The sequence below is a fragment of the Notothenia rossii genome (assembly GCF_949606895.1).
Source record: "Notothenia rossii genome assembly, chromosome: 5".
Taxonomy (NCBI): Eukaryota; Metazoa; Chordata; class Actinopteri; order Perciformes; family Nototheniidae; genus Notothenia; species Notothenia rossii.
The window spans coordinates 78,834,826-78,850,996 of NC_136903.1; the positions used below are offsets into that span (position 1 = coordinate 78,834,826).

A 16,171-nucleotide genomic window follows, 5' to 3' on the forward strand; every position below is an offset into this window, starting at 1 on the left:
CTTGAAGCTTTGTTGAAATGTTAATAAAACCTTTTTTTTTGCTTTTTACCCATCTGCATGGCACACTTTGGAAGAGCATTCTTAACTTCTTAAAAGACAAAACTCTCCTTTTAGACTCATCCCATGGCAACTATTACATTATCACAATCAGTGTACAAACTATTCATTGTTGATCATAGGATTGGCACAATTCAAGCCACTTCATGCAAATCACATCAATACCAAATGTGTATTTTGTTGTTTTGGAGAAATAGGCGATTCAAAAGAAACATGTGATTTGAATAATCAGAGAACAAATGAAGCTGAATGAGTTTAAATCTGTGAGCCATCTCGGACAATCCCTTAGTTCCTGACTGTAACAGGCCAAACATAAATTAAAGACGATTAAACAAATGTAAATAAAGCTCCTATACTTCTGATACTTACGCACTTAATGTCTTTGCATGTTTGAAAAACAATTGGATGAATGAAAAGTAAATACAGTATGCTTAACGCACATACAAACATAAGAAGCATTGATGGATGTACAGTAAAGATGAAATGAGTCAATCTGATGCATATTCACATTCTTTAATCCAGATTTCCTCTCTAAACAGGCTGCATTCAGAGGAATCGGGCCTGTGAAAGAAGTAAAGAAGTCAAGGGTAGGAATGACAAAATGATTACAGTACATGGTGAAAGATGCATATCAAATTTCGTTTTTTTGCTTTGACACAATCTGCTTAATCCTTCTAAATCAGCCTTCTCTGGATATGACCCTTCATCAATGCTCATCAGGCTTGCAACAACTATATTTAAGGATTTGTATCCAAATAAATAAACATAGTTCTTGAATGTGTGTCATTGACTGGGCTGGCAATAATAATATTTCTGAAAAACATGAATTTAAGTATTTTAAACACTATTCATTTTTTATAATTTTGTATTGTTTATGTTATTTGTATTTAGTCAGTGCACAGTGTGTACTTCCATCTGATCTTACAGTACTTTACTAAACAGCAAAAAGCATAGAACTGCATTTTAAAGCTTACAATGTGATACATACAAAATATGACTTATAGAGCCTGTGCTTCAAGGAACAGACAGAACTTTTCAGAAGCTACCCAAAAATAAACTCATCATACTGTATTTCCTAAAGGCACCTTAGACAAAGATATATCCCTATGCTTGAGGGGTTAAAAAGGTTTGGGATTTGAAAAGGAGATAGGAGAAGCCCTTTCCTCTCAAGAAGCCTTACCGCTGCATGGAAACACTACATCGCCACAGGAAAGGCTGAATAGTAGATAGATGGCGTGTTCATTGCATTTGAACTATTCTGTTACTGATTGTCTAAAAGCATCACTTAAAGACATCGATTCATTTCTGTAAAATGACAAGATTTGCTTGAATTCCTTTTTAAATATGGGAACATGTGAAAAAAATGCCTTTCCAGCATAAACAACTTTGCATCGAACTGCATTTCTGCAAGCGGGTATATTTCTAAAACATGCATGGGGAAAACTCTCCTGATCATGCAGATATCGTCTCTGGATTTACACTCCACAGTAGGAGGTTCAAAAGACAACAACACAAACATATATAAAACAATAAAACAAACAAAGAGACAGGTTAAACAGAAGTAAAAACAGTGTCCAACAAGCTCTGTCCTGCCTCAGCAAAAACAATCCCCCCTGACATGCTGGTGGAGGAGGTTATCTTCCCCTGCTTTCTTTGTATCCTCTCCCCATTTTAAACTGATCCCAAACTAACAGCCCAGTCTTAAAAAGTAATCCTCCTGTGCATCATCATCACGTCTCCCTACTCCTCCTTTCATCCCATTTTAGGTCTTCATTCTCAGGCTGGACAGGCGTGCTCCCCCTGCAGGCAAGAGGTTGGAACGACGCTGTATTCCCAACCAGACAAGGGGGGAAATGGTGCCTCCGGTTCCACCGATGGGGGTTAAAATTGGAAAGTCACTGGGATTGATTGGGCAAGTAAGTGGAGCGGGTGCTGGGATCACACCCTGCTGGTCGGGTGGCAGCGGTAGGTGCATGTGGACAGAGCGTCAGCGTCGCCATCTACGTTCGGGGAGCAGCCTCCTTCGCAACAAGCCTCTGAGAGGGAGAGAGGACATGCTATCAGCACTGTTTGTCATTAAAGCCACTACATGTGTGACATTAGATTACAACAGATAGAGTTGTTTCACTGTGAGTGGCTAAAGTGTTGCTTTTTAACAGTGAGTGTGTGAGATAATCAAATAACTCTGCTGCCGAGGTAATATAGCAACACTAGAAACTAGACTCCAGTGGGTACCTGGCAGGGTGGGGCTGGGTCCGTCGTGGCTGGTGCCCAGCTGGAGACGCCTCATATGACGGACCACGGCTGTGGCATTGAATGCTTGCTGCAGAGGAAAAGACACACATGGAATTCAAGTGAGAAAACTGTAGAATCTCATTACACCTGAAACTGAAAGTTGACTAACTGGGATTAGGTGAGCAGACTAAATAAAGCAGTGGTTGTTGATATGTTTATGTACAAATATACCTTCTCAGACTGTTTAATTTAAATAGTTTCTAGAGGCTCCAAGCCTGTACATTATTCTGGTAGAAACTAGCAAGGATTAAAGAAAATATTTCAATATTTAATAATAATTTAATACACTAAAATCCAATGCCAGAGGTTTGTTTTTTCTTATTTTCCACACTGGAAATCGTCTCATGACCCCATGGATTCATATTGCGACCCTTGATGGGGTCCCAATCCCACTGTTTGACACTACTGGCCTATCATTTGTGACAAACCAATAATGTTTCTAGCGACACAATCAATTACCCAAAATGAACTTGAAAAAGGTACTGTACTTAACTGTGGTTTCTGAAGTTTAGAACAAGACTGGACTGTTTATTGTAGTTAAAGTGTATTCTCTTTACGTACACTAAAGATTCAGAAAGTCAAAAAATAAGACGGTGTCTAGGATAAACTCAAATTATGACTCACCTTCCACTTGCTCTTGGCAAAATTCTTCTTAATCTGAGCGCTAACAGACTCATGGATGTTCTTGTCCAGAGCAGTATCCTCAGCAATCCTACAAAACAAAGGGGTACGGAAACTTCAAGAGTTTGTGTGCCACGGGTAGAAGTCACATATTCATAAGCACCAAAATGCATAAGACTCTCAACCTGGATTAGTGAAGACAAGTAAATCACTGAAGTTTGAGTATCCAGGTTTTACACAGCGTCATGATAAGAGGAGTTACAGTATGTTATGGTCAGTACCAGGGGTGCTGCAGAGCCTGATCACAGGTGTAACGTGTGTTGGAGTCTTTTTCCATCAGGTGGACGATGAAGTCTTTAGCTGTAAGCAAAGAGAAAGGTTGGAAAAAGTCGATATTAAAAAAGACACCCGTTGCATTGATGTAATCATATTTCCGTTATGTTAACAAGAAAAACACATCTTGAGGTAATTAATATGACAGAAAAAGTGGACGATGTATAATTTGTATAATTTGTTCCTAATGTTGAGGGTGTCCTCGCCAAAAGCAGGGAAACAGGGATCAAGTACAGAGCCAGGACTCGGGGAAAAACATGTGATCATTGCCTTGGCTTGTGGGCTCACCACCTGTGAGGTCAGAAGGCAGGGACTGGATCATTTACTATCTTAGAAAAGTGAGTCTGGAAACTCAATCTTGGGTAGGGGTGTTTTTTTTCAGGTGGGTGAGTGGATACTAAAGAACCCTGGCTTCCTATAGTGTTGAAAACAGGAAAAACTCCATTGTTGTTTGCACAGTAATGTGCCAAACAGCTGTTAAAAGTATTTAGTTCTCTTAAAGGAGAAGCTGCAGGAGAGGACTTTGTTAAAAAATGTCATCATATTGCAGTATTTTATATATCTTAGACATGCGTCGAAGTATACAGACCCAGGACCGTTTCCAAGCTAACCTGAGATCTGGAAAGTGGTTTTCAAAAAGATGATGCTGCTTTTATTATTTTTTTTTGTCCTTTACTAGGTCTCGGGGAAAAAAACGAATAAAGATCGTAATGCACACTTAAGCATCTGCAGATCTAAAGATCATTTACATGTGTGTAGAAAAAGCTTCATGTCTTTATGATAGAAGTGAATACAAAATAGATTAATAAAAGCACTGAACCTGAATCAGAGATATCGTCCCAATAAGGCGAATCAAATTCGTATTCTGCCTTCAGGATCTGTTCGAACAGTTTGGCGTCGTTCTCATCGTAGAACGGAGGGTAGCCGCACAACCTGAGACACACATCAGAGCACAGGAGATTCAAATGACATTCACTGAAGTTTTAAAAGCAGTCAGCAGCATGCAAAACTAGCAGGTGAATATTATACATTAATAATGTGAAGATATACAGTATATTCATCCTGTGTTTGGCTCGGTTTACATTTGAAAAACTCACAGAATATAGGCTATGACACCAATGGACCAGCAGTCCACTGCTTTACTGTAGGGTTTCTGAGCCAACACCTCAGGGGCTGAAAGGAGAAAACAAGACACATGTGTCATGATGTTTGACGCAAATGCAGCACTAATAGTATGTCACCTTTGTATTTAAGCATGCAAGTCAAATTAGAGTAGGACCGTGGTTGCAAAAGTAATTACCAAATTAAACTGGATTATTTTTTAACTAGGCTAAACTGATTCATGACTTTGAATATCTCTACGAACTTCCAATTAGCTGTTGATGGTATTTAATGAAAGATTATGCATTACAGTACCAGTCGGATATTTGCATTGTGCTAATATTGAATGTTACAGTGTTCCCAAAATGATTACTTCAAGCAGATTTTCAAATTTCAGACAGTCATTGACGTCTTTACCAACATATCCAGGTGTTCCACACGCGGTCGACATCACACTGCCAGAGCACTCGATTTTAGACAGACCAAAGTCACTGATCATGATCTTGGAGTCGTCCTCCATGCTGTCGTACAGCAGATTCTCTGGCTGCCATCAGGAGGGACAAAACCAGAAATGTTGATACATGTACACAAATAATGCGTTTCTTATCACAAAAACATGCACTTTTCATTAAAAATGGTCAGTGACATTTACTGTATATGGCTGCTAACTTTCCCCATCATATTTTAGACTGACCTTGAGGTCACGGTGCACAATGCCCATGTCGTGGAGGTATTTGACGGCATCCAGAATCTGCTGAATGAGCTTACTGGCATCTTTCTCCGTGTAGAAGCCCTTCTCGATGATACGATCGAAAAGTTCCCCTCCCGACACCCTGAGGCATGAGGGAGAAATTCATTCAATAAAACAAGGGGCAGTTTGTGGAACATAGAGAAAAGTACAGAGACAACATGGCACATAATGTGAGCCCATTGATTAACTGACAGAGCTAAAGGATTACATTGTTGTTAATGGTTGTGAAGGGGTGTGGATTGTGTATGCAGTTGGCACATATGTATCACTTGTATTTATCAGAGTTCCTAAAGAAAAGATAATCATAATAATAAGAATAACTTTAATTTATATTGCGCCTTTCATCAACCCAAGGTCGCTTAACAAAGAAACATATAAGGACAAAACATAAAACGGGGCAGAAATGGAAGTGTTACATTGCAGGGGGGGGGGGGAGAGTGAGTTAATGTTGGAACGCTTTGTTGAACAGATGAGTTTTCAGGGTTGATTTGAAGATGGGGGGACGAGCGGGCGTCAGAGATTTCTGCAGGGAGGGAGTTCCAGAGGGTGGGGGCAGCGACACTGAAGGCACGGTCCCCGAAGGTGCGGAGGCGTGAATGGGGAATGGAGAGCAGGCCGGAGTCTGAGGATCGAAGGGTGCGGGACGGGATGTATGGGTGGAGGAGATCTGTGAGGTACTGAGGGGAGAGGGCATGGAGGGACTTGTAGGTGACGAAGAGGAGTTTGTAGGTGATGCGGGACTTGACCGGGAGCCAGTGGAGGTTGAAGAGCGTGGGGGTGATGTGCTGTTTTAAAAGAAGCCACTAGATGGAGACTTCAGTCTGTCTTCGAGAAATCAGAGGCAGTTTGTTTGAGCAGGACACACACACACATACATACGCACGCACACACACACACACATACGCATGCACACGCACACACACACACACCAACTTTGAGGAAGCAAAATGAAATAGGAAGAACACAAAACAAGAACTGAATGCATCTCTTGTTGGTGGCATTTCTTGTTCTCCAAGTTGATGATAACATTTATTACACTGTGGTGAAGCACTGTGTGTTACATGAAAGAGTGTGCCACAAACACAAGTGGCACACAAATACTGTAATGACGGAAAAATAGGTTGCTGGGAAAAAAGGGGATATGCTAAGTGAAGATACATTCCTAGCTGAATGTACACCCTACACCCCTCCCTCTGTCTTGTATGTCTCTGATTTGCCATTGACAGTGATTAATGCATAAATGATTGATGTTTTCTGGAGCCTCACAGTTAACAGCGCTTCTGATCCTGATCGGTCCTTCCTCTTGTTCTCTCTTTCTCTCTCTCTGACATTTCAGTGGCTGAGGTGGGTGGGTGGCTGACAGGCTGCAGGTGTGAGGGTGAACTCCCCACTGGTGCTCATGAGTAGGCAAGGTACAATGTTGTGTGTGTGTGTGTGTGTGTGTGTGTGTGTGTGTGTGTGTGTGTGTGTGTGTGTGTGTGTGTGTGTGTGTGTGTGTGTGTGTGTGTGTGTGTGTGTGTGTGTGTGTGTGTGTGTGTGTGTGTGTGCGTGTGTGTATGTGTGTGTGTGTGTGTGTGTGTTACCGAGTGCAATTAATGGCATGTGACGTGCAGTGTGTGGGAGCGAGTTTGAAACACACACATCGCACAAAGGAGAATGACACACACCCACACACACATGTGAATACTCACAGCTGCATGACGAGGTAGAGGTGTGATTTGCTTTCGAATATTTCCTCCAGAGAAACAATGTTGGCGTGTTTGATCCTGCGAAGGAGAACAGATGAGAAATAAGGAAAGGCATTTCAGTCATTTTATTTAGCAATTAGTATTTGAAAGATTTCTTAGGTAGGGTTCAGTAAATGTAGGTCTCAGGCACATAGGTAACAGCAGTCACATGTAAGGAGGAGACACTGTGTGGTGGCATTCAGCTTCCTAATTGGCTGAACTCGGTGGTCTGCTGCCCTCAAGAACCATGGGTAGTGTGACAGGGGTGGAGAGATGACTCACCACATGGAGATTGGTATGACAACTGTGTGTTTAATACCTGTATTACACTCAGTAACCACTTTATTAGCAACACCTGTACAATGTAGTCCTATAAAACAGCTCTGCCATGAATTCAGAATTTTTGAAAAATTGAGCACACTTTATGGCTTTGTGACTCAAACATGTTTCAATGTAGTATGTTTAATAAACTGGGTCAGAGAGCGGAGATGTTTTCCCTTGGTTATGTAACAAATAATATTTACATTTTCGATATTAAAGAATTTGTACATTTTAAGTGTTTTGGACTTAGAGGGGCAGTGGTGCATATTGAGAAATTATTAATGTTAGTTATCATATTGCTTTGTTATCATACAATAATTCAGGTATTACATCGGCATGAAATATATCAAATAATAGTCAGCCCTGGATAAATTTGTATGTGTGTGTTTTATCATGTAATTCAGAACTTTAATAACGTAAAAATTAAAAGTGCTAGGTCTAACAATTAGGCAAGATGCATTTTCATTCCTATAAAAACACATTCAAATTATTCTTTTTTTAATGTTTTGTTATAATAATTTAAAGGGGGTTACCCATTCATTAAATTAACGTCAGTATCTGGAATATGACTGGGTGCTTGAGGGTTATTCAGTTGACTTGGTAAGAGGACAAAGACAACACAAAGCCATGTGCTGCCCTGTATATAACGCTGTATCAGTCAGCATGAGCTCATACTGGATTACGGCAATTACTCTTATCCAGATTGTAACAATACATGGACACCTTCGTTCACCCGCTTAGCTCTAAGTGGAGGCAGAGATGGACCCAGAGAAGGATTGAACCTGCCTAGTGAGCACACACGTGTAAAGTGTCTGAGCTCAAGCGTGCACTCTAGCACATAATTACTTTATTAATATAAGTAGTATAGGTGCATTTCATTTGGATTTCTGTGCAGGTGGGTTTGTGGTGGATACTGGCAATGGTATTTGTCTAGGTACTGACCTGTCTATTAAGGGTTGGTAAACTATCTGAACATAAGTCAACAACAGAGTTACCATCTGAGTAAAGATCTGATTATTCTTTATCCAGAATGTGTTGCTTAATAATTAGGAAGTGTATTGATTTATATGACAAAGCTTTAGGAGTCGCGTTTTTCTAGTTGTATTACAAATTTTATTAGTCTTTTCTCAAAACTCGGACAAAATTGTGGCCTCGGAGGTTCTGTTTTCAGCTCAGTGTGTTTGTCTGTTAGTTTGTCAGCAATAGGGAAATACTACTGGCCTGATTTTCATGACACTTGGTGGAAGGTGTTGCGTGGCACAAGGACACATTAATCACATTTGAAATGGTTCTGAATGATGGGAACGATTTACACATCCACGTTTTAGATTGCAGATTTTCAATAAAGCCGTGTTATTTTAAAAGTGTTAAAAAGTACTTTCAGAGCATTCATAGCAACTTCGCACAGACTCCTCTAATTGGCACAGCTACAGATGGCTAAGCATGCTGCGATTACTCACTGTATTTTACATGTCTGTGTTTGAGTAAATATTTAGTCTAAAAATGGGAAGAGGATGAACAGCAAGCTTACCAATGATATCATATGGCTACATTAGCGGTATATCAAACTACCATAAGATTGATCAACCATTTAAACAGCACCGGAACATCTAACCCAACACAAGAGGGGCCATTACACTAAGAAATGATCATAAATTCATTTTCTAATCGAAACATTGTCACAAGTGCTTTCCACAGGTACTGTTGAATAAAAGCAGATAACTTAAAGTGAGAGAAATTTCAAGAGTCGTAAAACGAAAATGACGAAAGGTTTGGCTGATCCCTAAGAGAATTAGAAGAGGAGATCACATGGCCAGTTTAATGTTCTGCAACCCTTTCAGTCTAAGCATGTTTATAAGTGAAATACATGTTTGTGTGCCCATTATCTGCTACAGTAAAAGACAAACAAGGTTTATCTCAATGTCAACCTGGATGGTTATGGGGAGGGAAAAGAACACATTAGAATGAATTTCAATAGATCAGATTAGTTTGATTTAATGTTTACAATACTCAGGTACATGATAAATGCTAGTGTTATCAATGCTTGGACTGATTGTTAGCTGTTGTATTGAATCAACTTGCTGTTATTACACCTTTAAGATGACTGAATATTCTCAATGGGAGGATTTCAAGACCTCACAAACTCAGGGAAATGTTAAGAGGATGTTTGCTTATAATTAGCAGTATTCATAGTATTAGTAACTTACTCTTAAACGACAGATAGGAGCTGTGAGTGAGTCTAAACAGTAATGTTCAGACCTGAAACAGCTTTTACGCTCTGAGCATCACAATGATCTGAAGGACTGCAGAGCTGAAGGGGACTGATACATCTCTTCTGTGGGTTCATCACTATGAGTCATGCTCTTCACAGTACATGTAGTCATTTGATCCATTGTTAATATAAAAACATTGATTGAAGCAGCTTCAATATAATACTCCTCAGTCGGATCGTGCCTGTGCTCTGAGTACCGAGGGGGAGTTGAGGATGACGCGTAGAAATGAGTAATGAAGTCTTTGAATGAGTCCACACAAACTTCAGACAAAGCAATCCAACCACGATTTTCGGGCCAGCTTCACCTCAGTTTACTCCATTTGTCAAAAATAATAACTGCTAACTAACCCCCACCACTCTCATTCCTCCAGCCTCACCTCGGGAGGGATCATAGCGGCATATTGGCGAGAGTTGTGTCTCCTGTAACCCAGGCAACAAGAGCTCTAAAAATAACTTGGGACTCGATGTAGATCAGCCATTTTCACCGCGGCCTGTAATTCCCCGCATCTGAAGAGAATTGCGTCTGAAACGCTCCACGATTACAAGGAGTGTTATCGTCACTTCCCTTTGTCTTTATATGATAAAACAGTGAATCTCTTGAGAGAGAACGTGAGCACGAGGTCGGTGAGGATGAATCATGTGAGGTAGTTTTTGAAGGTGTGAACGCACCTAAGCATAGCGTTTTACAAAAACACTTATTTTGCAACACTGAGTAGAAACGCTGCTTTTCTGTGTGAGGATCATAAAACAATAGCACTCTCATCGTCAAGTAGATCATTCTAAATCATTTGACTGTTTTGTTATCTCATCTTAAGTACAAGAAAAACTTGGTACATTTGGGCAGAAACTGCTTGTCGGGTTTATCAACAGGGCGTGTTTAAACAGGTTTTACAGAAACTTTTTCTTAAGTAATAGCTGGTTCCAATGAAAACTGTACTCTACTTTTTTTCCAGATTAACCGGGTGATTGCTTCCTGACATAGAAGCTGTTGTTGAATTTCTCATTGGATGACTCAATACTAATTAGAGTTTTCGTTCATTAACTGGCCTTTCATTTACTGAATATTTGGATGAATAATGTGGATCCAAGTCTTACAGTGATCAAGTGAAAAGTAGATTAAAGGTGACCTATCATGCAAAATGCACTTTTGTACATCTTTTCTACATGAATATGTGTCCCCGGTGTTCCAGGGAACTCACCAAGTGTCAGAAAACACAACCCTCTCTATTTCCCTCCATACCCAAATCTCTTAAAAAGGGGCTGCAACGGATCTGATACAGACTGATCCAGATTTGAACACTTCTATGACGTCACAGAAGTGGCGCTACGACTATTGGGCCAACTCCACCAATCAGGAGGAGACAGCCACGGACATTGCCGTTCGAAAGCGCTGGAGACGCTGTAGTACATATGCCAGGCCTGTAGATGGTGCTGTTCTCACAGAATCAGCCCATGCAGAGACAGTGTTAAATTGAGCGAAATGAGGAATGGCTAAAATGCATGATCTGTTTGGTATTTTGAAAAATAAAAAGTATAAATATGCCTTATATAGGTATGGTCCTACACTATATTATTTAAATATAGCATGATAGGTCCACTTTAATTTCAATATGATGCACATTATATATATGTCAAAGCATATGATATCTAGTAATGTGTTATAACTTAATGGAGATACAGAGATGAATAATGTACCATCATGAGGCTTGTGGCTAGTATTTCAGATGCAAGGTTATGTCCAACATTTTGTTTTAGAAGTGCATGTCTATGTTAAAACAATATAATACAAATGAACCTAAAAATAACATTATACTTCAGGTTAGGAAGAAATTGAGGGTCAGTTGAAGTCTGCTTACTTGTGCAGGACTGCGATCTCATTCTCAATGCTGTTTTCCTTTCCCTCCAAAGCCTTCTTGGGGATGCACTTGATCGCCACCAATTTCTGGGTCCTCTTCTCCTCAGCCAGGACCACCTCGGAGAAAGCTCCCCTGAAACACAAACACACAGGTCAGTCCATCAGCCCTCAGTCCATTCATCTCCCTGTGTTTAGGCAGAGCTATTCACATGCTTCTGTGACATTGTGGACAAAAAAAGGGGGAAAGTCCTGCTTTGATGTAAATTGGTCTAAAAGCTTGTGATAACTTGGCCCCTTCCATCCAAGTGCTTGTAGAAATTGCTGATGCCAGATTGCGTTTATTTTTAACTTCGGTCTGCTGTTGAAATCTTTGGGTTGCTGATGAGTCAAGTTTTGGAAAGGAGACAACTTGGTGGGATGATTTCGAAGCACCAATTACAAACGCTTATGAAAATGATAACTTTCAAGATTTGGTCTAAAAAAGTCAAAAGTAAGACATTTTCATCACAGTTTTTTTAAATCCCCTATATATATTATATTGTCAGTCCTAAACTCAAAGATGTTCAGTTTGATATATAACAGTGAAGAGCAGGTAAAGGTCCATCTTTTTTGACATTTTTATATGAAAAATGACACACTTCATAAAAGTTAGCGAAAATTGTTTTTACAATTCGATTCAGCTCTAATAGAAAGAGGTCACTTTCTTTCATTTATGTCAACATCATTCACTGACATTACAAATAATAATAACACTGAAATATTGGCCAGCTTAGTTTGGTACTCTAGACAAAGGTATGTGTATCATACAGTTCACTGTGGCCAGGTTCTGATACAATAACCATTGCCAAAGCAGAGCAGCTAACTCCATTTTTAAGTATTGCATTTTGACACCTATTCAACCATCTAGAATGATATCTCTTATATGTGTACAGACAACACTGCTCAAAGGTTTTATGTTAGGTTGTGACATGCTGAAGTATCCACAGCGTCGCAGTCTGCCCTGACGCCTTGTACTATAAACAACCACATTTCTTTTTCTCTAATTGTCTCCCTGCCAACTGAAATCAACAATGGAAAACAAGTAAAGCAGCAGAACTGAAACTACAAGATTCTATTTTCGCCTTTTCCCATGACCCATTTAAGAGCAGAGGCAGATGTTTTTTCTAACCACGGGAGTTTTGGCTGAGGTCCAGAGATGTATTGACTCGGATCCAAAACTCTACAATAACATTGTGGAATCCTGACCCACAATTGTGAATTTCCACTGAACCTTAGACAAATAGATTGGAACAAAAACTATTATGACACATTGTACAGGCATGACAGCAAACACAAACACTGATCTAAACAAGTCGGAGCAAAGTTTGAAAACAATGCTGCTGTTACAGGTAAAGCTGGATAAGGACCAACATGACTTACTGTCACTTTGGGTTTCATATTGTCTCATGTTTGTGTGTGACATTTCAATAACACACAATCACTTTGAATTGTCATGTCTTGTGATGACTTCTTATTATGCCTGCGAGCCTGCGACTAACGATTATTTTCATCTTTGGTCAATCTGCCAATTCATTGACTAATTGTATGGGTCAATACAAGTCAGAAAGTAATAATACAAATGTTAAAAGTATTTGTATATATGTATATATAGCGAGAGACAATTTCAGTAGGAATTCCAGTAATCAGCCCCAATGCAAAACATCTGTTAAAACATTATGATCTCTTCACCTCATGTGCGATTGTAGAGATGGGAAAGTATGAGATTCTCGGGTAAAACTCAAGACATTGCAGAGTTAGCTAGGTCAAATGTCAAAGTTTAACACACTCCCAGTTAGCATTGTGATAAGTCTGCTGTACTGTGTCGATACATTTAAAAAAGTTGAGGTCTCGTTACATCCCTGGCTGTGACTGTCACAAAATATACAAACTAACCGCAGGAGGTAAACACTCTTTGTGTTTCACAGCTCAGAAGATGGCAGGAGTGTCAGGCAGTAACAAAGACCATTCAAACCTCATGGGAAGAGCGCATCATTTCTGGATGAAAAGTGGTTGTATTTCTACAGGGAAGTTTGCGTATCAGATCTTACTCATACTTCTTCTTATGTTTTGCTACCACGCAACTCATGGTGAAGACATGCATGTTTGTTTTGGAACAGGCTATTATCTAATCATTTTACTAGCAGTGTTGCCAAAAAGAATTGGCAGCATCAGCATCTATAAATATGTCTTTTAATTTAAAGTCGGATTTTTTGCACTGCAGCTAGGAATCAGACAATGCAATATCATCCCTTCAAGTTAAGTAATGTAAACACATACTGTATATATATGTGTTTGTTTGGCTGTCTCTACAGTATCTCTTTGGCCACTTATAGCTGTATGTGTGGGCAGAGAGGAACCACAATCATCCAGTCACTAGGCGTGTAGATACTTTATCAGCTTACCGGAATAAACAAGGAAGACTGTGTGTCTCCTCCATGCCACCGTGACCAGAAATGAAAGTTCATGACCTACAGTCCACAACATCTCTATGAATCATTCTATAAATGCATTTTCAAAATGAACAGCAATAAAGAACCTCCTCTTTTTCCAAAATGTGTCAGAAACATTTCGGTGTACTCTAATGCTTATTGATTTACTTTTCCTCCTAACTCTTAACGAGTGTGTTGCCCAGCTCTGAAATGGAAAAATGTCTCTTCTCCTCAGGCAGACAAACTGGGAGCTTTAACAGGAAAATCAGTGAGTGTTTTCTGAAAGCGCACCAAGCATGAACTCTCTGACTTATAAATGTTTATATATAGTTGCAGTATTTACATTGGCTTCCTATCCAAAAACCTACGGTGGATTTGGTGACTCCATTTTAAAAGGCTCATACATACCAACTTCAATTTGTACATTTTACACCATTGAATCATTATGGGATTCCCGAAGTTTGCTACTGCAGATGAATGGGTTTCATTTGGAAAAGCAGCAACAATTTTCAAGAATTGAGATGTGTCAGTCTTTAAAATGTCTTCTGACCCTGGATATCAAGAGATCTCCCAAGGGATCCCACCCCCAATATTTTGAAACTCAAGACAACTGTAAATCGTGACATAGAAAAGCACATACTCAGAAAGCAAAAAGGTGGCAAAAGGTGCACTACTTAAAAAGTAGTAACTACTAGTATTTAACTTACTACTACTCGTTAATAGGATTGATTTCACAGTTTATATTTAACCACTGGTTCCTTTATCGTTGTCCAGAGTAACCCACATACACATTTGCTGGTGTTATTCACCTCAAAAGCTCAAAGCTAAAAAACACAGAACCCATTTACTGATCAAAGTAACAATTATCCTGGGAGTGAGGCCTTGTGGTCACATCTCAACAAGAAAGTTAAACTGTCACAGAAAGGCCATTAGCTTTGGCAGAGATCCAGCTGTGTGGAGGAGGTTGTCAGTGCTGCAAATTCCTCTAAAGCATCTGGAGGATTTAGCTGACATTCTCCATGCTCCTACTGAGGGGCTCTGGGGAAGTGTCAAACAGTGGTTCACACAAACATTGGGAAAAACTGAGAACCCTAATGTGTCTTTGGAATATAGATAGTACCATTGTTTGTTTGGTTGTTTGCAAGCAAACCTCAATGGTAGCAACATATAGTTGCTTTGTGATGGCACATTGCAACACGTTTCCCCTTTTAATAATTCCCCAAATGAAGTGAAACCACATGTCTGGATCAGATCAGCTGCAGACTAACTCTGTTTGTCAGAGACAGAAGTCTTTAACCCCCAACTTCCTGTAGCAAAATGGCCCTGCACATACTTTTCATGTTGTTTTTTTATTTCACCGGATAAAAAACAATTGACATCAAATCTTTTTTTAAATGGTGACCATGAATCAGGCAGCAAAGTTACATTTTAACTATGTGTTCAATTCCTACATTGGCCTCCAACTAAATAAAAACAATACATTACAATGATAAAGAGTCAAATATACTTCCTCCTTTCTGTCATAGAAAAGCAGTTTAACAGTTTCACTCTAACACAACAAGGTGTTATGCATCGTCTTTGTTTTTGTGGTGTATCTTTTGTTCTTTGGTTCTTGCTCTCTCCCCCCTCCCTTCTCTGTTTTCATACTCTGCAGAGCTGGGGGCGTGGCCGGCATTCTCCTGGCTGTAGACGAGGCACACCTGTTCCCAATCACCTAATCAACCTGCACCATTAAAAGCCCAGTCCTCACTCCGCTACTCCATGCAGGTGGATGAGCCAGAGTGCCTCTCTGCAGCCTAGAGCTTTGTGTTTCTGATCTCCTGTTTTTTGTGTGAACTCCAGTGTCTTTTCCATGGACAACTCTCTCCGTGTTCATGGGAGATTTTTCTGCTAACCCGCTAGCTTCCTGCCATCACTGCCTGCCTTTTTGATGTTGTTGCATTCTTCATTAAACACCTTGAAAACCTTACCTGAATCAGTCTCTGCTTTGGGGTCCTCTAAATACCAGAGCGTCACCAGGTACATTTAGCATATTGTGGAATATGCAGCACATGCCATTAAACAAAGTATGGGCATAATAGCAATAACTATATATAGCTAACGGCTGGCAGTGGTCTGCTTAGTTCTAATGCCAATATCACTTGCCTACAATTACAACACACTATTGTATCATCCAAGTTATTCATGCGGAGATAACAACAATGTTCCTTAGCACTTGTGAAGAGTAAGAATATGAGCGGGGGAAAATACTCAAGTGTTATGTTTAATACAAATGCTGAGATGTCACAACACTTTTGAAACGAGGGGAATAAATACTTACTGTTTCCACATGGAAACTGATAATAAAAGGGAAAGGTTGAGAGAAAAAGT

At 39.8% G+C, this 16,171-nt stretch overlaps 1 protein-coding gene across 4 annotated transcripts in view; it reads right to left on the reverse strand.

Moving 5' to 3' along the window:
* Nucleotides 1-551: 551 nt before the first annotated feature.
* camk1b (calcium/calmodulin-dependent protein kinase Ib) overlaps nt 552-16,171 on the reverse strand; it is a 33,596-nt gene continuing 17,976 nt past the window's right edge. For all 4 annotated transcript variants that reach the window (XM_079681288.1, XM_079681287.1, XM_079681285.1 and 1 more), the window contains 10 exons: nt 11,335-11,466; nt 6,850-6,924; nt 5,102-5,240; nt 4,825-4,951; nt 4,404-4,479; nt 4,127-4,239; nt 3,255-3,333; nt 2,977-3,064; nt 2,293-2,380; nt 552-2,093 (listed from right to left, as the gene is read on the reverse strand). In XM_079681288.1, the coding sequence (XP_079537414.1) occupies nt 1,996-2,093; nt 2,293-2,380; nt 2,977-3,064; nt 3,255-3,333; nt 4,127-4,239; nt 4,404-4,479; nt 4,825-4,951; nt 5,102-5,240; nt 6,850-6,924; nt 11,335-11,466 (1,015 nt within the window). In that variant the 3' untranslated portion in view covers nt 552-1,995. The remainder of the gene's footprint in view (nt 2,094-2,292; nt 2,381-2,976; nt 3,065-3,254; nt 3,334-4,126; nt 4,240-4,403; nt 4,480-4,824; nt 4,952-5,101; nt 5,241-6,849; nt 6,925-11,334; nt 11,467-16,171) is intronic.